The 22485-nt window shown below is 46.2% G+C and overlaps 1 protein-coding gene across 1 annotated transcript; it reads left to right on the forward strand.

The window, feature by feature from the left end:
* The first annotated feature begins 523 nt into the window (after positions 1-523).
* On the forward strand, positions 524-21811 carry n4bp3 (NEDD4 binding protein 3). The gene is made up of 10 exons (XM_068595442.1): positions 524-737; positions 16574-16845; positions 16991-17153; positions 17705-17914; positions 18257-18378; positions 18516-18711; positions 18828-18920; positions 19030-19281; positions 19452-19710; positions 20183-21811. The coding sequence occupies exons 2-10, from the start codon at positions 16607-16609 to the stop codon at positions 20569-20571; spliced, it is 1923 nt and encodes a 640-aa protein (XP_068451543.1). The 5' UTR covers positions 524-737; positions 16574-16606; the 3' UTR covers positions 20572-21811.
* The last annotated feature ends 674 nt before the right edge of the window (positions 21812-22485 follow it).

Consider the following 22485-nt stretch of genomic DNA (forward strand, 5'->3'; position numbering starts at 1 on the left):
ATTCTACATCCTATTATATAGAAATAAAGGACGTATAATAAAAGTTTAAACAAATATTACAGTGGTGACAAACAATGAGGAAAACAAAAGGCACGCGCTCTGACCAGTTTGTGATGGATTGAGCAATCTGAGGTGAAGCCCAGCTCGTTGCTAACTCCCTCATCATGTGTCCTCTCAGTTTGACCAGGACATGGAGCCAAATCCAGGTTACTTCATTTAAAAAAAAAAAGCATTCAGCATAAAAAAATTAAAAAAATGCATGAAACGTTTTGGGGTTTAAATATAATTTTGATAAATACAAATATATGATTTCCTTTCTTAGAAAGAGATTTTGAATTTGCAACTATTGCCCTGGCTGTGTCTCCAAACACAGACACCTGACTGACGGCCGCCTCCGTCGGTGATCGCACTCGCTGTCTCTGCAGCAGCGCCTCGACATGCATGCTCGCCAGGTGGCGCTGCTCCTCCTCACAACTCGACGTGTGTCGGGCCCAGTCGCCAGGAGGGAGGAGGGGACGGGCACATGTTCCCATGCCTCTCGTGTTTCCTCGCAGTCGGTTCAAACCTCCGAGAGGGAAAAGAGACAGCCCGACTGCGCGCTGTCTGCTGGAGTCGCCTGCAGGATACCCCGCGGAGCCCCGAACCCGCTGCTTCGTTTCCTCACAGAGGGAGAGACGAAACCACAGCAGAGCACCAGCTCTGGTCCCGGTCGAGAGATGTCCTGCGTGCACAATATGGTGAGCGCAAAATCCGTTTTTTTCTTTTTTTTTCTTCTTCTTCTTCTCCAAAATCCGCTCGATGCACAACGTGCAGCTCTGCAGCCCGAGAATCTGTGTCAGTGTGAGGGGCATGCCTGCCGTGGATCATCACGGTGATGTTCAAAACTTTCTGTAGGCTAGACCTGATCAAAAAAAAAGAAGAAGAAATGCTTGAATGTGTGGTTTAAAGTATGTAAGGTAATGCCTCAAATGGATGAAATAGATCAGGCTTAATCCTAACAGTTTGTTTGGCAACTGGCAGTGTGTGAGTATGTGTGTGTGTGTAAGTAAAAGAGAGAGAAGAAGATGGATACTGATGAATGAACAATGCACTTGGTGGCCTTTTATTTCCTGCCACTGTGCAGCTCTGGTGGTCTGTGTATTGAATAGTGTTTGTCCTGCGTGGCTGTAAATGTTTCGGTGGACGCTCACACTTCAGGGTCTCTTTTGATGCACAGGAGTTTGGGGACAAACACTGTTTCTGTGTGTGTGTGTGTGAGTGTGAGAGAGCCTCGGTGTGTGTGTGCATGTGTGTGGGTGGAGGGGCAGCAGACACCAGCTCGGTCTTGGGGACTGCCAGGCTGTTGTCGTGGAGACCAGAGGCCACAGGTGACCTCTGACCTGAGGACTCATGGAGCGCTGCAGGAAGAGCTCTTTCGAGGGCGGCGGTTGTGGGTGCGTGCTGACGCAAGTGAAGGAGCAGCTCTGACAATAGAGAGACAATAGATGTGCGAGCTTCTGTTGGAGACTGCGTGGTAACCATTCCTGTAATTTAGGAATGAATTATAGGAGAAGGCAAAGATGTGATGGCGGGGTGATATAACGCTGTCTCCGCTGGTGTGAAGTGTGTGACGGGTCATTGACAGCTTAAGTACTGTTTACCGCACACACACAAAAAAAGCAGTTCTGCATCTCATCAGGCCCACGTCTTTATGACACATGTTCACTGAGCGATGGGATTCTGCTATCAGCTCTCCTTTATCGTCAATTGCGAAAAACAAACCCATCAAATAGTGCCGCGTTCTCTCGAACTGTGTGAGATCAGGATTGAGTGCAAGATGATGGTGTTGAAAGGGTCAGTTCACATGAATCACACTAATGCACAGCACGTTTTTTACCTCAGCGAAAGCTATCCATGCAGATATTTTAGGTTTTTTGTGCAGAGGTTTTGAGGTAGTGTCTGGGACAAACCCACTGCAATGAAGATGAGGCAAATGTAATTTATACTGCCAAAGAAATTGACATTTGACTTAACAGCACAAACTTCCCAGATGGCTAGATACTAGTATTATGTAAGAAAAATAAAAAAACCTTATTTCATTTTTGTCACTTCAATATAAATACTTTTGTAGTTTTGAGGCTGCGTTAAGCTCTGATGACTTGCGATCATCGTTTTGAATATTTTAGAACTTTCACAGACATTAAGATAATATTTTTTTTATTTCTTTCAAAGAAGTGACATTGATTATTGCCATGGAAATATTTGATCGAAAGTATCATGATGCTGGATTTTGTCAACATCCCAAAACCCATCTGTTGCCTAAAAGCTTATTGGGAGATTTCTGACAACCATCTATTAGCGCAGTCCGTCTCCTGGCCGCTCCTCTCTGCAGAATCAGCTGCACAGCTGATGGGATGTCGTCCTTCAGCTGTTTGTGTGTGTGTGTGTGTGTGTGTGTGTGTGTGTCCTTAAAACGCTGGCAGCTGATGAAACACTAATTCTGCTGATCAGTCAGATGTCTGCTGACCATTTGCTTCGAGTTGCCGATCTTAAATAGAGAAGGATCCAAACTCTCCTCTTCCTGTGTATTCCCACTTAATCCTGTTTGTCCTGCCTTGAAGCTTGAATAAAGTTGGAACTAAAAACAATAAATCATGATAAAACATCACCACTGTGGACTCACAGCACAATACACTGTCCTTATTTTCCCTCCACATCGTGTAGCGTGTAAGTGCATCGCAGGTCAGTCATGCATACTCCAGTGTAGCAGATGGTGTAGCGAGCAGAGCTCAGTCATAATGACACCGTGTTGGTCGAGATTTCCCCCTGAGGCCGGCCAGCCAATCAAACACTAATCAGCCCTTTTTCTTCTTCTTCTTCTTCTTCTTCTTCTTCTTCTTCTTCTTCTTCTTCTTCTTCTTCTTCTTCCTACATTGGTCTGTCTCTACTCTTCAACTCAGTTTCCTGCAGTCTATCTTCTCTTTTCTTTCCATTTCCTCACTGTTTGCCTCTCTCCGGTGTGCACTCGCCTCATGGACTCTTTCTAGAAAAGTCTATGCCTGATCACCCTGACGAGAAAGTGTCGTGCTCTTAGAGCTTTCACTCCTCGGTCATCCCTCTGCCCGTGGCTATCCTCATTCGCTCTCTGGGCCGTCTGTCGTTGTGATTAAAGCCCGACAGGGTTAAGAAAATTACTGTGTGGCTTGGCCCGGTGTGCAGGGCCGCTGTGGCTATGAGCCGGACACAGTGAATGCTAATAGTTTGCATGACATTGATTGTGAGAAAAAAATAAATAAAAAAAATCCAAAAGAAAGTGGCCATCTGTGTAAGGGACTGCCTAGAAATGTAGTTCTTATGTAATTCTGAGCTACGTAATCAGTTGTTTCACCAAGTAACCGGTCGAACACGCGGCTATCCTCATTGTTTGTGCAAGCTTCAGTAAAAACACTAATTTAATTTACACAAATTCGGTGAAGTCAAGTTGCAGGGCTCACAGGCTTGAATTATTTTCTCAGTGCCAACACAGAAAACACACCCAAGTTAATCATTATCCCCAAGTGACAGGTGTTTCCTACTAGCTGAAGATTGATCTTTCAAAGTAGGTCCTGACACTAAAAAAAACACAATTCTATTTATAAACACTAAAGCATACATTGTGTGAAGTAGAAGTACCTTTAACACCTGCATGTTCAATGTAGTTGTCAGTGTTAATTCCTATAGGGGTTACTGTCCTAAGAGGCAGTGGGCAAAGCATGTTAACCAAATCTGCATACGATGGGAAAATATCCCCTGGAATGCAAACATCACCGACGCATGTGTGACAGCGTGCAGGCGTCTGAGCCAACGTGGGAGTTTTACTTTGGCAACAAACTGGGATGTCTGATGTCGATGTATTTTCTCTGCTTTCATCGTCTGCTCCTAAGAGGTCGGAAATGTCTCCAGACACTTTAAATACACAGCCTCTATCCGCTTTCCGCAAACATCATAGCTGCTGTCTACTACATAAATCAGGTGACCATTGTGTAGCCATATCTGTGATGTCTCTGTTGATTTTTAGAAGAAGGTTTAATAAAGCCACATTGTCTGCCAGAAAATGAATAACTTTCGAATACGTTTCACAACACGACACTCGTGGAAAACACAGAGCATCACAGACTCGTGATATGACCGTGAGTTTGCATGGCTGCAAACCGGCTTCTCCTGCGTTATCACTGCCTGCTGAACAATAGGTTTGTCCTCACGGGACAAGCGGGACCCCCTGACCTTCAGAGGGGAAGAGGTCTGAGAGTGTCGGAGCCGGGCGGACGGACCCCACGCTGTGACCTTTTGTTTTCTAAATGTCACCAACTCGGACAGAAATAGCCGCTAACTCTGGCGGCATCGCATTCTGAGACTATTGTCTCGTTAACAAATGCAGCCTCTTCCCCCGCGTGAGTCAGCCCAGCCTTATCGTTGTCTTGTGTTTTTATTGATCCGGCCTATCTCCCAGTGAGGAGCGCATGCACTCACCTGCCTTATATAGATATCAGCGACAGTAATAGTTGCGGCGTGTGTGCGTATGTGTGGAGGAATTGTGTGCATGCGGGAGTACTTGGCCCCTGTCTCTTTTATTTAGTCTGAAGAGTTGTAGTGTTGCAGAACAAAAGGCCAGGAGTCGAAGCCCTCCTCTGCGAGTGGGCGTTGTTGTTTATTTATACCAGCGTATACAAGTAGCAGTCGTCAAGGCGGCCGCCGCTCTGTTCTCTCTAACAGCGTTTCAGTTTGCCGTCGCATCCGGTTCTTTCACTGGAAATCAATACGGTGGCTTTAAAGGTTACATTTCGTTGCCGCGACCTACGCACGTCTTACTCGGGTCACACTGGCAGTAAAGTGGAACAGCGGTCAAGACTCACTGACACTGTCCTTGTCCCTTTTTTTTTTTTTTTTTTAAGAAAATAGTTTGACATTTTGAAAAGTTGACATTCTCATTTTCTCGCTGGGAGTTGGATGAGAAGATCGATGTGCCGCTTGTATTTGTTCGTTAAGTATGAATGTACAGCCACGAGCACTGGATAACCAGGTTGTGTCTGAAGATAACACAATCTGCTTTGTAGTTTTTAACCGTAAACAAGCATGTTAGCTAACTAGCCTTAGAGGTGCTGTGAGGTAGATGTTGTTACCGATAGACCCAGTATTGCTGTTCCCTCTGTTTCTAGTCTTTGCGCTACGCTAACCCAAGCTAAGCTAAACATATGCTGGTTCTAGCTTTAGACTTACTGTCATCAGTGTTCTCACCGGACTCTTGCAGGCAAACTAATTCCCCAAGATGTCAAACTATTCCTTTAACTTCATTTGTTTAAATGGAATCTGTCTCTGTGCAATAAGATGCTCCTGCTGTCTTCCTCTAAATCCGCAGTGACAGATTTTCAAAATGTCATGTCATGTTTTTCTCAAAGAACTGATAGACATACTGAGCTCAGGTTAATGTAATTTCTCAAGAGCCAGACATTCAGCATGCCTCCCATAGCCGCGTCCTGTAATGTTATTGTCCAGAGGAGCTTAGGCGGAGGAAATGAGTCTAGCTTGGGTTGTTGTCTCGTCTAGTTGACTGGTCAGACAGGTACAGTACCCGTAAGCAAGCCCTGACTCCCTCTCTCTTGTTTTCTGCCTCACATTTCCACCTATGCACCTCCACATTCCTGTTGTCTCTTTGCCCTGTCCTCCCTTCCACTGGATTTTTCCATCCGTACACACACACACACACACACACACACACACACACACACACACACACACACACACACACACATGCATCACCACTCCCACAGGCTCCCAGGGCTTTCTTTTTCCAAAGCTCTGTCAGCCAGCTAAGAGACTTGCAACTGTAAATATGTGGAATCTCAGGCTGGATATGGCTGCAGGGCCCAAAGGTAATGACAGGGCTACCATAGCGGCACCTGCTCGAGTGTTAGGCTGGTGTGCCCGACCGGGTTATCCCCTCCTTTTCCTTTTTTAGCAGATTTTCTTTAAATTGCACTCGACGGGCCAAAGTGCCCCACAAAGCATCGCATTCTTGCTCTGGAATGCCTCTAATAGCGTGCCAATCGCCACATTGTGCATCTCTGGTTGGCAAGGTGCTTTATTAGCTGGGATTCCTGTGTGCCCACCTATTGGTGCCAGCGTTAAGAAGCCCAGATACCTCCCTCCCTTCCCTTCAGCTACGTGGCCTACATCGCATGGCAAAGAAAGGAGTCACTCTCTCTTGGTTAGGGAGCCGAGAACAATGTCCTCTCTTTTCTCCCACCCCTCAATGCAGGCAGCTCCAGTTTGAGTTATGTAACTTGATCTGTTGCAGAACCCGTCCAGTAACCCGGCCTCAAGAAGAGGGACTTACACTCAGACTATTGTCCAGACGGTCCACGCTGAGACAACCCCCACATGCTCTCATTTTCCATTCCTTCCTCATCTACACGCTCTCATTTTTTCCAACAAAAAGTCTCATCCTTCTTTCTCTGCGTTAATGCAGTCTGTCCTTAACCGAAGCCTGAGCCCTCATTATTGTCTTATTAACCGTGAGCAAACAAGACAGATTGTATTGTTGGTATATTTGTCCAGTAGGGCTGGCTCTCGGATGTCAATAGAGGATCTAGTTTAGATTGACCGCCTCAAAGCCACAAGTTCATATGCACGGCTTTTGTTTGTGAAACTGGGAGAACACGTCCAACCACAGCAGCCCCTGCCAGGGCTGAAAGAGCACAAAGAGATGGGCAGGTGAGAGAGGAAGAAGAGGAAAGGGATAGGGTCCAGAGAGGGCAGAGTACCAGGTTCTCTCAGGAGAGTTGAAACTGACTTCTAGCTGCTTGTGGGTCGACTTTAAGATTTCTCCCTGTTTCCTGTATGATACAACTTATATCTCAATGCTGCTCTGTGTGATGAAGCTATTCTCAAGCCCAGCTTAAGATCACCGTCGTCTTCTGTTTAGATTACCGCAAAAGTCATCTCGTCGTTGGCTCCAGGTCAGCTGTTCGGACTGGGCAGCTCCCTCCCACACACACACCTCTCCCAACTGCCTTCACGGACGGAGAAACAGGAAGTCATAATTGTGGCGTGATGATCAGTAGCGCAGGCTTCAGACAGAAAAAGAGAGAAATAGTGTGAGCATGGGATCAGGAGCAGATAAGTGAAGTCTCAGGTGGACAAACAGACAGGTAAATATTCAATTTTTTGTGTTTTGTATTTACTTAGAAAAGTCAGTCTTCTGATACTGAAAGTACCTAAACTCTACAGGCGACTGTGTCATGCTGGGCTTCAGATCAAAGCAAAAAACTTGGCTCACCTGTGTGTGTATATTTTATACATTCCTGAGCTCGCTGCTGGGAAAGTTTGACTTATTTACATGCCAGCAGGCTCAATACGCTCTGAACTCGCTGTGATTTAAGGCTGCGTTAGCTCAAGCTGCAGAGAGAAGAGGAAAGCAGCCTGATTGTTAATTACTCATCCGACGGGGTTGAATTGGAATTAGCTAACTTTTGAACCAGATCTTTTCTCCTGGGCGAATGACGTCACCCTAAGCACCCGTCTCAGCCTCCCCATTCCAGCAGCACTGAACCAATATGCTAATTAACTGTTAATTATTGAATGGAGCCACATGGTGCTTAAAGAATAATATATACGATTATCTGCTCCACTGAGTTGTGCAGCATGATTTCTTTAAAATCTCTTTTCATTAAATTCTTCTGTGTGTTTTTTTGTGTGGTGATTGTCGGTCTAATGGTCTATTTGTGTCGCCGGAATTTCCCCGCGCGGAGTATTCATAGCTCAATGTTGTACCCAAGCTGGGTAACACAATGTCCTTAACCTTAACAATACTGACTTGTATTGCTATTATTGAATTGTGTAGCTGGGGGTAAAACGCCACAAGGTGACATTCTCCTAATATCTGTTGTCTCTTGTTGCCTTGCTGTCATTGTTAACAGTAAAGCTAGGACCTGTGCTGGCGGAACAAGCAGATTTTCAGTAGTTCCCCCTCACACACAACAAACACTCACTTTATTTACAGATAAACTCCACAGGAGGAAAAAGTGCTGATCCTCTGACTTGGCATGAGCATGCGTCAGCATCCGTGTTTACTACCTGACACGCAGACTGCTGCGCTCTGCCTCTGGCGTCACAGTGCAGATGAGATCAAAGAAACAGTGTGCTTGGGAGTGATAAGTAAAGTGTTTTCTCTATGCGGCTAGAAAGAATTCAAACTTACAGCAGTCATACTATGAGCACATCCACATCTGTGTATTGAATCCCAATCAATGTTTTCCGCTGCCGTCCACGCGTTTCCCTGTTTGTATTTGTGCTGAGTGTGTGTGGTCCAACACTGAGGGTGTTTGGATGGATGCGCGCACGCTCACTGCAGCTGCTAAGTGGAATTGGTTCAGGTGTGGGTCGATGTGGGAACCACTCGATTTCTATCTCTGTAATCGCAGAACCGTGGTGACTCCTACATGAACCACTCCAGGAAACAAAGGAGCCACAGAGAGAAAAGAGAAAGAGCCTCAGCTCACGTCTCCCACTATCCTCCTCGCTTTAATGAATTTAATAAGAAGCTCGCTCTCCAGCTTTTGTCTTTATCAGCTCAATTTAACACAGTATGGCTCCCCCGCTCTGATTACGCCTTAGAATTATCAGTCATTAAATGTCTGATAATACCAACTTAGCTCTCATGGGAACTAAGGCGCTTTGAATAACAGACATTTTATTATTGGAAGTAAGCCATAACACTTCAGGGCTCGTAACAGAGAAACCGGCCTCTGTCCTAACGCCCATATCAGTGCTCTATGGGTGCTGTGATGGCACATTAATAATTACCTCGTGAGAAATGTCAGGAATGCGAGCTTGTTTCCTCATATCGTTCTCTCCCTTCACATTTTTCCCTCTGAACTTGTGCTCTGTGTTGACCGCGCTCTGCAGCGCTTGGCAAACATTGTCGACTTTGCTTGTGAACAAGTTGAACAGAAACCAACAGAGAGACTCTCGATCATGGTTTCAGGATAAGAGGGAATAAATGACGTGTCACTCTGATGTTTGCTTTCTCACAAAAAACAATGCAGTTATTGAGGGGATCATTTCCGTCTGGTGCTGTTTTTGCTCTCCTTGTTTATCCACTGTTGCTGGTGGAATCGGGCAAATAGATGATATGCAGGATTATTCATTTGAGCACTGTAATGCTCTCAACCAGGAAACATGGTAGTTGGTAAAGATGGTTTATTGTCCATACCTGTTTGGGATGACACTCGGACACATGTGGTCTATCTAAAACCTCACAGACACTCTTTACTACACAAGAAAGCTAACTTCTGGGACTAACACCGTTTCAACCCAAACCACAATGTTTTCTTAAACCCAAATAAGTAGTTCTGGGCCTAAACCCAACCGAACTGCGACCGTGTAGATGGTGTGCCGTGTCGTCCTGTGGACCCGCAAATAGACCTGCAGACAGACCAGCTTGGGGAAACCCGCCACCATTTTTAACTACATTATGTGCCAATGCGAAAAATTAGAAAGATTGGCGACAATGGATGGAGCGACAATAACTAAGGACAAAATTTAGCTAGTGGGTGATTCCATTACTTCTGAGATAATCCCAGATGACTATTAGTTCAACCCCCAGACTACTGATGGAGGACTCTCTATTAATTGTGATGGTGGAACAGATGGACAGTCTGAGCCACACACATGATATACATTACATTTTAGTGAAGGACCGCAGTGTGTTTGAAATTATATTTTATTTGCAGATGTATTCGGTTTGGATGTTGTTTTCACCACTCAGGGTGATTGATAGATTATTAGTGTATGCTGGCATGCGTATATTTGTGTGTGTGCTCCTCATCCTTATGCTGCTTGTTGTAATCTCTCTTTATCACCCACCCACACACATCTATCCATATGGTTTAACCTTGTGACCTTACTAAGGGATCAACACCGGCATTCATCGAAACAAAGTTAGGGATTATGCAATCAGTCGTCTTTCACACAACAAATGGAAGTCTCTTTGATATTCTAACAAAACAGGCTCTTTGTGCTGTTGAGGGAGAGAGAGAGAAGCAGTTGTTGTTGAGTAAATGTTCCCATAAATAACATTAATTATACACTTGGAGGGAAGAGGTGGCCCTGTGAATACACTCCCTCGGGTGCCACCTTCTCACGCTGAAGCCGCCTGCTCTTTCATCAGTCAGACCCAGATCAATAAGGTTCCATGAAACACCAGTCCTACCCAGATAACCGCAACATTGCTTCTGTAGTCAGAGCCAGGACTCTGTCTGAATTCTGTGCAGAAATACAATACCGGAAAGTCCGCAGCGGCCGTGAGGGCCAAGGCGTACTTTACGGACCGCCATCAATGGGATAACAGATACGGGGTGATGAAACCCACCTCAGCTGGTCCGCCTCAGAGGAAGTGCTGTTTGATCATTTTGTGGATTGGGTCCAGGTTAAAAGCCGGCTAGTCCGGTGAAGTACGGTGAGACTTCTAAACAGAGTTATGGAGCTCATAAAGATCCTCTAAGGGAGCCATTTGTCTAGAGTTTTTGAGTTTTCCGGGTTTTCTCGTCTGGGTCAGTATTAAAGGAGGCCGCTGTGGAAATTACTAATGAGAGTTTGATAGCATCTTCTCCCCTGGAGAAGAAACCAGGTTAAATCCAACAAAAATGTTCAATATAGGTATAAAGAAAAGATAATGAGACGGGTGACAGCATCTGGTCCAACACGCTGCGTACAGGATGGAAGTGAAATAGAAACGGTGGCTCTAAAAATACTTCTGAAAATGTATTGATTATATAGAAATAGGAAAGCACCAACATGTCACCAGCTGTCTCACTACGAGTACTTTTAAAAGTACCTGGACTCAAGAACACAACAGTTCTATTCCCATCTGTTTTTCGCGCCATATTGATGATGTGTAGTTGTGTGGACGCTGTGTTAAGCTTGGATATTATTTTTCTACATTAGTAAAAGGGAAATATTGAAAACAAAAAAGCATATTAGTGCATCACACAGTGCCGGCCAAACGGTTTGGCTAATATGTCGTTCATAATAATGAGCTCAGTGTGTATACACTGGTACAGTGTTGTATACAAGCTGCTCCGGTGTTCCCTTGAACGTGGCACTTCTCCCCTGTCAGAACTTGTTGAATACAACGTCTGTGTCTGCTCTTAACTGTCTGTGGGCTCAATAGCGCCCTGTTTCTACTTCCATGACTAAATATGACCCGTTGACCTCTGTAAAGACTTAAATGTTGCTCATCAATGGAGAGAGTGTGAGCCTGAACACTGGGCCTTCAGCTCTCGCACCACCACGTCTAACCGCCAGTGAATCAAGTCCCATGTTTCACACAGAGAGACTGCTCATCATCTCCAGCGTCGTGAAATGAAAGTTGCACAAAGTTCTCGAGCGAGAAGAAAGAGAGAGCTCGAGGCACTCGACTCAATTTCCATGTCTGCGTGTAGCTTGTCAGATTTTTACAGATGCGCGACATCCAAACTGCCTTCCGACGCAAAGGAGGAAGGAACAATTCACGAGTCGGCTGAAAGGCCTTTGGGGGTCTGTGGGGAGGAACGAGGTCTGTCTGCCTTATTGTCGCCTATCCATAATGAATAACTTGCTAACAATTAGAGGCCGCTGCTGAGCGCTCCCTCTGCTGTCATGCCCCACAGCCAGAGACACTCTCGCACTCACTCATTACACGCTAGCGTGTAGCATCCAGTCAGAGAGCGGAGCGCTCCGGATGGTTCCTTCCTGTAGTCGGCCTCTGACACAGTTCACCCTGCTGCTGCTGATGCTGCTGCTGTTGCTGCTGCTGCTGCTGCTGCTGATGGAGCGAGACAGTCACAGTTGAATTTACAGTACTTTAAATGTTGTACTCTCTGTGGTAGAAACGGGTCATCCAAAATCTCCATTATTATTTGAGGTGATTGATGCGATCCTTGTGTTCGTTGGTCCAAAATGTTGAAAAGTTGCACTGCCTGTATTGCATGCGGCCATGGCAGAGGAGGAGTTAAATATAATACTGCAGTAAGATAAAATAAGGCCAGCGGCTGATTTGGTAATCGCACTACAGTGTTTTTACACAACTAACAGCTGTGAAAGCCAGCGAGCGCGGCTTTGATAAAGCTTATATAATGTAACAGTGTGCGGTGTGGGAGTTTTAGATGTAACCTGCAAAGTTACCCCACGATGGTAAACAAACTTTGATCACGGATCAGGGGAGAGAGAGCGTCGAGGGACGAGGGCAGCGGGTCCGGAGCTGCGAGCCGCGCAAAAGCTTTTTCCGGGGCTTTGTTGGGCGACCCGCTCACACACACAAGTGTGAGTGAGCGTCCGGGGGTGTGAGCGTTTTGTGCATCAACAAATGACGAGCCCGAGCTTGTGCTCCGCAAAGCATCTTTGGAATTTGTCTCCCTCTCTCTTTCTCTCCTCTGTCTCAGTCCCGGCGCTGACCTTTGTGTCTCTGAGGGTTTGAAATTTCCCCTTTTCACGCTCAAGCATTTCATTGAAAGCTTTCTTCTTCTTTTTTTTTTTTTTTACCCCCACAGGGCACCTGATTACAATATTTTAGGCGAGCGCGTCCTTGAAAACCCTCCTCTTGAAGGCTGCTTGTTTCGTTTTCTTTGTGATGATAGTAAAGCGCCAGTTAGATGGTTTTCTAGATGAGTTAGGATATCGCCATGAGAAAACCCGAGCCAGGGCTGTTGAAGTCTCACTGAGAGGCTTTTGAGACGCACACCTCTCAGCAGCATGTTTACATCTTTTCTCTCTAGTATGCACTGCTTTATATCACAAGGACTGGATGAAATAACGGGATTGTATACTATATTCAGTCTCACCCTTTCCCTGCGTCAAGATAAACTGTGCAGTGCCACAAGGTAATTATACTGATGCATTCAGCCCGCTGACAAGGTGTGCTGACTTGATATAAAGCCAGTAAATGTGTTTCATTTTACTTTTGCGCTCCAGCATTTAACTACAGCAAGGAGGCCACCAGAAACATGAGCGGCAGCGGATGCAGGGGAACGTGTGCAGCATCAGAGGGAGAGCGAGCCTCACCTGTTCCCTTGATACTGTGATGTCAAACATTTTGATGCTTGATCAAAGTTAGCAGCTTTTTTTAAAAGCTCACCACTGCCTTGAAAGAAGCATAAATCAAAAACAGAGCACTTTTCAATTAGACCATAACTGTTCAAGGTTGGCAGGAAACTTTGATGTGTGTGTGCGTGTGTGTGTGTGTGTGTGTGTGTGTGTGTGTGTGTGTGTGTGCGTGCGTGTGTGTGTGTGTGTGTGTCAGGGCCCCATGGTTAGGGGCTGGGCTGTAAATCTTGCTGTGTCTCCTGGTTTACTCGGGCCAATAAACTAGAAGGCAATTAAGGAAAACAACTGGATGCAAGATTTCTTCAGTCCTGCGAGATTTGTGGTTGCAGCATCGGATGATTTTCGCCCTCCTGTCGGCCCAAAAGGAATTGCTTTGCCTCGCCCCAGCCCCGGCTTCCCATAAAGCATCGATTGGCCTCTCATGTCGTAGGCAGATACAAGACACAAACACAGTAAAATATCGTTCCTAAAAATACTGTGTCAGGCCTTGGCCTGTGGCCATTAGGTTTGTCCCACTCCATGATTTATTCACACGGTGTCAGACGCATACACACTCAGCATGACCTGCACTGACTCACAGCCGTCACGTCTTACTCTGACCCGAGACACAGACTTCCCGGTCGGACGGCACCAGAGAGCCACCAAGCTGCCACATTATACGTTTTATAACATTCGTCATCATATGTCCTCAGTCCGAGTTGAGTCTGTATTTTATTGGAATCTTAAGAGCCGGATGCTTTAGTGGAAAGTTTTACATTGGTGTAAATCCTACCTCATGAATATAAACATGAGCAGCTTGGGCTGCTTTGATCTGCGACTGGCTGAGAGCCCTGAGTGGAGTGGACTGGAGCTGCCGCTGCACAGCTCTCTCTGCCCATTTTAACCATTTGCATAATTGTTGTAACTATCGGGGCCAGCAGTGCAAAGCACTTGATGAATGTGGATTGTATTGGAAGCCAGAGGAGATCCTGCAGTGTCACTGCGGGCGTCTGTGCTCATACATAGTATATTATAAAGTAAGAGAAATTACTTCAAGGTTGCTGACACACTGCCTGAGAACCGAGTCAGGAATGGGGACAAGCCCAGGTTTGATCCCCCAGGTAGCCATACACCCGCAAAGCACGCTCGAGCATCCATCGCTTTCAATTCATTTCACAACTGTGTAGAAAACCAACCTGCAATGACCTAAAACCAGCTTGAAACGTGTGATCAATACACCCCAGTGACCATTTTGTAACGTTCTGCTGTTGCCCTGTAGTATATTGCAGGAACAGGTTTAGAAGCTCATCTCGTTGGTGTGTTTGAGGACACTTTATGATCCGAGGAGTCATCTGAGAAAAAACTGCATTCATGTTTACTTACTGGTGTTATTTCAAGTTGGCTCTTGTGACAACATACCTTTCCAGAGTGTTTTTCTTGGCAGCCATGTCTCAAATATCAGTTTACTTTGAATGCATGAAAGAAGAAAAGGCACTACCACATATTAATAACATGTCCTTTGTCTATTGATAACCAATCTAAAACAATGTTTTCAGGTCTAAAATAAGTAGAAAAGTGTACTCAGGAGAGTGCAGATCTCTGCCAGGTGTAAAAATAAAACTTGCCCACTTAGCACCAGCTGAGTTGCATTGGAGATATCAATAATAAAATAAAGCTCAAGATATTTCAGTTTGGTTGTCAGAGAGATAACACGAGCAAAACTCCACCTGTTCTGGTTGCGCCACATAAGCCAAAGCTCAAAAGGAGAATTTGCCTCCCTCTGGTCCTGTTTATAGCCCGAGAGACTGCAGCGCGTTTTACGGTCTCCAGAATGTTTTATGGCTGCGGGTGTTTACGCACGATGAGCGGGAGAGGGTCAAAAGGGTGAAATCAATAGTGAGCCTTAATGAGGTTGTCTGAAAAGGAGGAGGGGAGGGGATATGTGGGTGATTTGACAGATGACGTTGAAAGAAGATTTGCAGCTGAAGAGGCTCAAACAATAGCCTCCCCCCTTAGTTAGGTGTTTGGGTAACTTGGCAACCGATTTCGAGTTGTCAAAAGAAACTTGTTTGTCAGCATCACTTCTTCTCTCTTCAAAATGTTGCCCGCGGTGACTGACAGGAAACTTAATCTCACACAGACAGCCATCATATCTGTGGGAAATGTATTCAGGTCATGCTGGACTCATGATCGGCACATTCGGGTACACGTGGTTTTCATGAGAGACAGGAAATTTGCAAACAAAATTTGCTGCGGCAGAACTTGTTTCATTTTCCTTAATGTGTATTGCTACCAAAGCACTTATGTCATATGTGTTTTCCTCAGGAAAAGAGCCTGGCTGCTGTAGCCTAAATGTATCAGAGTCACGTAGCAGGATTGATACGCTACCTTACCACAACCCCCTCGTCGTAACCCTCACTGATTCATGTGATCCTGCAGGTTGGGAAAGAATAACATGAGCTTCTGAGAGGGAAGCAGATGCTGGAACAACTGCATTAGGAAATAAGACATTCTCAAATTGGTTTGGGATGTGGCCTCCTGAAGCAGGGTTCGTAATGGAGGTTAGTTTTGTGTGCGTTGGGTTTGTAGTGACATGCTATGCTGTTGTTCTAGCTGTGTTGTTCGAGCTGTGCCTGGAGACAGCTGTCTGCACAGAGACACACAGCCGATGAAACGCCTTCATTCCAGAGATCAACATCCACTCAGGGTACTAAAGGGGCGAGAGGTGGACTTTATTTCAGTTATTACAGAGTACAGTCTCGACCTGCTCCATTTGCTTTATTGATTTAAAGGTCCACCACTTTGGCCCAGACTAAGATAGCTCAACAACTATTGGATGGATTGCCATGCAACTTTGTACACAGATACTCCTCTGGAGGTTAAAGTATAACGGACTTTGGTGATCCCCTGACTTTTCATCTACCGCCACCATGAGGTTGACGTGGAAGTGAAATTGTCAACTCTGGAATGGATTGACACGGAGGATGACTCATCATGATATTGACTTTTACTCTGTTTCGTTCTAATGGGCAAATGGTGCTGTAAATGCAGAGTAACCATGGGAAACACTGCATCTGATAAACATCAACATGTTAACCACAAAGAGCCACGAGTATGGCTGTAGAGTCTTAGTCTTGTTGCTGATAATCAATATATGGTTTTGAGTAATTAGAAAAGAAGGAAAGATTGAATGCCAAAGAGTGCGCGTGGGTGGATTGGATGAGAATTTGACTTACGGGTTGGGGTGTTTTTTAACAAATATAACCAACATGTTTTTGAAGCACATAACATTCGCTTTAATTGAGAAAATATCATCAGATCAATCAATAATTGTTCCTTGCAGCCCTAAAAAGCCCTTAATGAACTGGTCAAAGGCATTTAGAATGTGCCTAAAACACCGTTTGCCATCAACAGCATGGTCATCTTGGTCACCAGCTCCTTGTTTCATACAAACAGGTTGACCTACTAAACCTTAATGTTTCATCTTTTCTTGCAGAGCACCTTACCCCCGCACAGAGCCCTGTAACCAATGGCAACCTCTGTCCAAACTCTTCCTTTGACCCGCGGCTCCAACAAAAACTTCCATAACCCGTCGCCCGTCTCGTCCCGTTGCGGCATGGGAAGCGTAGGCAGCCTGGTGGAAAGGCCAGACATTTCTCCGACTAAAGGCGGCCGTGCGGTGCCCCAGGTGAGACCCAAACAGACCAACGGCCTCCTGAAGAAAGGTTTCACGCAAAGAGAGCTGCTCAACTACCTCAACATCACCAGGTGAGTGCGGCTGTTAAGGAGCAGATGCTTTTCATAGAGCATTTCACCGGCGGCACCTTTTTTGGAGGCAAAGTAGTCTGGACTGGAAGGACCAATAAAACCTGACGGGACTTGACCCCAGTTGACCTGCTGTGCTCCCAAACAGAAAAGAGCCTAAAGCCAGAGGCGGTAAGAAGGACGTGATCTCTGGCCTCGGCTCTGCCAGCGGCCGGGAGGAGGACGGCTTGTACGCCAAGGTCTACCATAAAGACGGCACCGAAATAGATTTGACAAAGAACTCTCTGCCAAGTGCGGGCAAGTATGAAAAGGTGAATATTGTTGTTCGAAACACTGCATAGGCTCTTATTTTTCTCTGAGGGCATTGTTGATAGTGTTACATCTTTCAGGTACTCTAAAGTATCCTAACGCAGTAGACATGAGGGGGGGGGACGAGTCTCATTCAAGGTTTTTTGGCACAGATTCAGCTGAATGACTTTCCATTGTGTTCTTTCTATCGATGATGCCGCCAGTGACCGGCTGCTGGTGCGGTGGTAAATTGATCACTATCACATTTATACATCTCTGGCAGCGTGGCACAACATCCCTCAAGCCTGCTAGCGGCATGAATCAGCCTTAAATCTCCCCCAGTGAACAAGCGTAGATTGAGAATCTGCCACCTTCTACGCTCAAGAATTTATTGCAGCAATCAGATCTCACATTGGTTTACTTGAATTGATCAACTGAAAAAACACAGAGGGTATATCACAGCATTGATTTTAAAAGGAACATTGTGATTTATTTTTTTCCGTAGCTCACTCAAGCTCCCCTTTAGCCTGAATTCTGCTCCTTCTTTGCATCGTCTCATCTTCTTCTTCTCCAGGGTCGTTTGAGGTCTGCCTTCAAGCCTGTCACCCCCAAAAATTTCAGCTCCATGCAAAACCTCTACCCGTGTTCCAAGTCGGAGGATGTGGACCACGGCCTCTCCAACGGGCTGCACAGAGCCTACGCCCATGTCCCCAAAGCCGTCTCCACCTCTTCCTCCTCTTCCTCACCCTCCCGTCACGGAGGCCCGACATCCAGTGGAAACAAGGTGTCTTAGTGCAGGACAGTAACTTGAAGCCTCAATCCAGTCACCGTTAATCAATGTCTGCGCCCAGGAGGTGGTTAGTCCATTCACCTGGTTGTTTACGTATTCCAATATCTCACACACCTTCTCAGAGATTTCAATTGAACTTTTTTGGCAAGTTGAGCAGGGGAACGAGTAAATCAGGTTTGGGATCCAGGCTCCGTTCTTTGTGCATTGATCACAGAAGCAAAACAATTAATTTCCCACCATGTGTCATTTCCTTCAGCCATTATTTGGGGCTAAAATTAATCTTTTCTCAGCTTATTAATGTTACAGTGATGAATAACTTCATAATCATGACTGTAGGCCCTCTCCTCGGTGCGTGGGACGAGCCAGGAGGATGACAACCTGTCAGACTCAGGCCATAACTCCATGAGCAGTCTGCCGCCGTACCGGCCTCCCTTCCGCCCACAACTTTCTCAAATCAGGTCGGCCGCAGCGTTATTGCCTTTTTTATATTCAAAAGTGTTGAAATAATTGATTTTTTTTCGTACTTAATGACTGTGTGGGTGGCGATAATGGAAGAGATGTTAATGGCCTAATGGGTTTCTTTTTCTACCCCCAGTGCATCGATGGGCCAGATCAACACCATCGGCTCCCCAGACCGCACCTCTCTGGGCCCGAAGGCTGTCGGGCCAGGGGGCGTGGCTATAGGAGAGATGGCGTGTCGGAGCATGGCAACCCTGAGCCGTCTGGCTCCATATGGAGGGGAGGCTCCACCTCCTTATGAATGGACACTCTCCCTGTCTGTTGAGGAAGTGGTGAGCTCTGCACACATGGACAGATGGGAGGGAGGTGGGGGGGGGGGGAGGCGGAGAGGGATGAGCAGGTCAGAATGATTTACAGACTGGTAAGTCCTTCATGTTGTCTTTTCCAGGTCCGGGATCTGGAGGAGCGCCTGGTGGAGAAAGAACATGAGTTAAAACAGATGAGGAGAAACCTGGATGAGAGTGAGGGTGCCATCGCTCAGGTGAACCTGATGTTACTGGTCTGTTCTTCACCGTCAATCTATACATCTATCTGCCTCACTTTTTGGAGTTTGACCCCCTCGCCACCTTCCATCTGCCCGCCGCATGCAGGTGTTTGAAGGGAAACAGCGTCTGTGGGAGAAGGAGGTGGAAGAGCTGAAGCGCCTGTATGCCGCCAAGCTGCGTCAGGTTTCCCAGCATGCCCAGCGTTGCCAGCGCAGCCTGCAGTTGCAGCTGTTCAAGGCCCAGCAGGAGAAGAACCGACTGCAGGAGGAGCTCGACAGCCTGAATAGGGAAAGGAGGAAGGAGGATGGAGCAATGGCAAAGCGGACCAGTCCCACTCTGGAGGAGACGCAGTGGGAGGTATGGCCCTAGGAGGACATGGAGAGAGAGGGGGGGGGGATACTTTACAGCAGACAGAAGCACTTTAAAAGCAGTAATTACAGGCTACACTGGAGAGCGCTGAATTCCTTTCTTGTTTGGTATCGTTAGAATGATCACAAGCAGTCACCCCTGTCCCTTGTTTGCCTCAGGTTTGCCAGAAATCAGGGGAGATCTCCTTGCTGAAGCAGCAGCTGAGGGACTCCCAGGCCGAGGTGGCCCAGAAGCTGAGTGAGATCTTCCAGCTGAAGACGCAGCTCAGGGAGACCCGCACAGATCTGCGCAACAGGGAGGGCCAGATAGACGCTTTAAAGCTCGTCGTGCAGGGGACGCAGCGCCGCAGATGCAACACTCAGACTGCACATGAGGACGGCAAAGGAGCTGAAGAGAGTCCTCCCGCTGCGGCGACAGGTAGACTTAATGTTTAAAATGTGGGTTTCAATGGTTGAAAGCAATGCACATTGTTTTAGTCGTGCTGCGGCGCCACAAGGACACACAGGAGTTGAAGCTCATTTGTCGACGCGGCGCCAAAACCAAGTCTGCGGGCATTTTACCTCAAATTTACATTCAACCGCGGCAAAGAAAATAACATGACAAGTATATCACACCAAGCTGACATACACAGAGACAAAAAAGTAAAAGCAAGATAATTGCTCCTGAAGTCTGTTTAATATCACAGCAAGTAAGGCATCCAAACTGTCTGCCTTATCCACACAGCTGTATGTTGTCTGGTTTGTTTTGAGTTGTGGTGTTTTTGTGCTCGGATCCCAAATCAGGTTATTTGACTAACCAGGTCAGGCATTCTATGCAGCCAGTGTAGTGCGTTTCATTATATTTCCGCTGCTGGACTGCAGTTGAAGCCGTGTTAACCTCTTGCTTACAGGAGGATGCGGGGGCTCAACAGAGGAGCGTCTGCGCGCAGAGCTCCTGCTGGAGCGACGCCAGAGCGAGGCCCAGGCCACGGCTTTTGAGGAGGAGAGGCAGACATGGCAGACAGAGAAGGACAAGGTCATCCGCTACCAGAAGGAGCTGCAGGCCAGCTACTTGGAGATGTACCACCACAATGAAGCGCTGGAGAGGGAACTGCACCAGCTGAGGGCGGGAAGAGAGGAAGGAGAAGGAGAAGGAGGAGGAGGAGGAGCAGGGAGCAGAAATGGGACATTGGATACAGAAGTGCCAGAGATGAGGAGTGAGAGAGCAGTGGAAAAACAGGATGACAGACCTTCCTCTGGTTTGCCGTGGATAGAGAGAATTGAATCATCCGAAATTTGAATGTGACAGATTTGCTGGTATTTGCAATGCAAAGTGTTTCCTCAGTGAGCTATAGTTTCACCTGAAGCCCGTGTCACCTAGAGAAGGAAAAAAATAGAATCGCTACGTTGAAATGATGACAGTGAGTCAACATGATGAGAAAGGTACAAATTTGCACGTGCTAAATTTTGACCCAAGTCAGATTTATGAAAGATGTCAATTAAGTAATTGTTACTAAATCATTTTAAAAATCTGGAGGCTTTGTAGTCTTCAGTCAAAACTTTTGAGCTGCTGCTTGAACATGATCAGCTCCTAAATTAAAACTTTGACTTTGATAAGTGCTTTTATTTTATCTACTTTTTTTTCTTCTCTTGGAGAAAACGGGCTGCTTCCACAGATCCCAACCCTTTGCAACTCCCTTGTTGATTGTTGAATACCCTGATCCTGCAACGACTGGACCAATGCCATCCTACAGAACACACTCACGCTGAGGGCAGCTGCACAGACACGGTCTGTGCCTCATCTGTCACCTCATCTATGTAAAAATGCAGCCAAACACCTAAACTGTCATGCTTAAGACTGCTGACCAATTATGAACTTGTAAATGAGCAAATTGATTTTTTTTTCATTGTTACAATTTTGTGTTCATTCTTGTAGTATATTTTTAATTGGACTGCTGTATAGTCAACCAAAGGATTCGAGGGGATTTAGTGGGGCCCAGTGACATCTCAGCACCTGTTCAGTCTATGCAGAAGGTGCTGTGCATCTCTGGGTTAAGTATCAAGGATTAAAGCGATGTTGTGCCACGCTACTAATGCTGTGTCTTTGCCATCAAGAAAACGGCGTACCAGACATAAGAAACTGAACATGTTCTTTCTCGTTCAGTTTTCAGCTCCTGTCCGGTGAGATCTATGTATTTTGTACATAATGTCATTTTGTTTTGGCCTTTATTCATGGCACTTCAAGCACCCCGTTGTCTTAATAGGCATATTTTCACATCCGTTGCTTGCGATGAAAGCGATCAACAGATCGTGACACTGGACATACCTGCCCTGCTTATTGGTGCCCTTATCCAGCCAATAACAACTCAATGCATGGCATCGGTGAAGTTGTTCTCTTGTATCGTTTATTTTTAATATATGAACATTCAAACGCCAGCTCTCAACCGACACTTCAACATACTGTGACATGTCTATTTACTGGAATTAAAACTGTACAGTATAAATATGGCTGTTTTGGATTCATAATAAAGGTCTATGAAGTGGTGTGAAAGCGGTTTAGTTGGTGCTTGCCCCGATGGCGCTTTCTTGTGCAAACCAAGTCTACCTTTGCCTAAACTCTTCAGAAGCCACTTGCCAAAATGTGAGTGGTGTGACTGATGGCATTCACCTGAGCACAGACACATGCCTGCTCTCAAGGGGCTTACGATCTCCACAGAGCGTGCCAATAAAACCCAGGGACAGGAGCTTTATGGCAGAATGAACAACAGAGCGGTGAAGGCTGCTGGGACTAATGTGGCTTTTAGAGGTTGAGCCTTGAATCCTTATCTCTGCCCCTCCCTCAGGCCCTCCCTGCTCTAAACCAGCCAGGCCTCACATACCATCTCCCGCAGTACGGACAGCAGGGAGGTGGAAGGTCAGCGGAGATGGAAACTTAGGAGGATCCCTGTTTGCTCGAGAAAATAAGCACCTCTATGGAAACCATCAAATGTGCAAACTGGAACGGAGTTCCAAGGATACCTCGGAAGACACGAAAGCTTGACTTTCTTTAATCCATGGCTTATATTTATGGCTATGCATGAGTGAACGCATATACATAAAACAGTGTGAAAAGTGTGATAGCACATGAAAGTCCATGGCGCAGGTTTATTTTTTATATGTGGGCAAAATGTGATCAGCTATGAGCTGTGGCTGACTCACAGGGTCCTTGCTTCGG

This window comes from Clinocottus analis, unplaced genomic scaffold (genome assembly GCF_023055335.1).
Source record: "Clinocottus analis isolate CAN_PGR_092001 unplaced genomic scaffold, fCliAna1.0.p SCAF_10, whole genome shotgun sequence".
Taxonomy (NCBI): Eukaryota; Metazoa; Chordata; class Actinopteri; order Perciformes; family Cottidae; genus Clinocottus; species Clinocottus analis.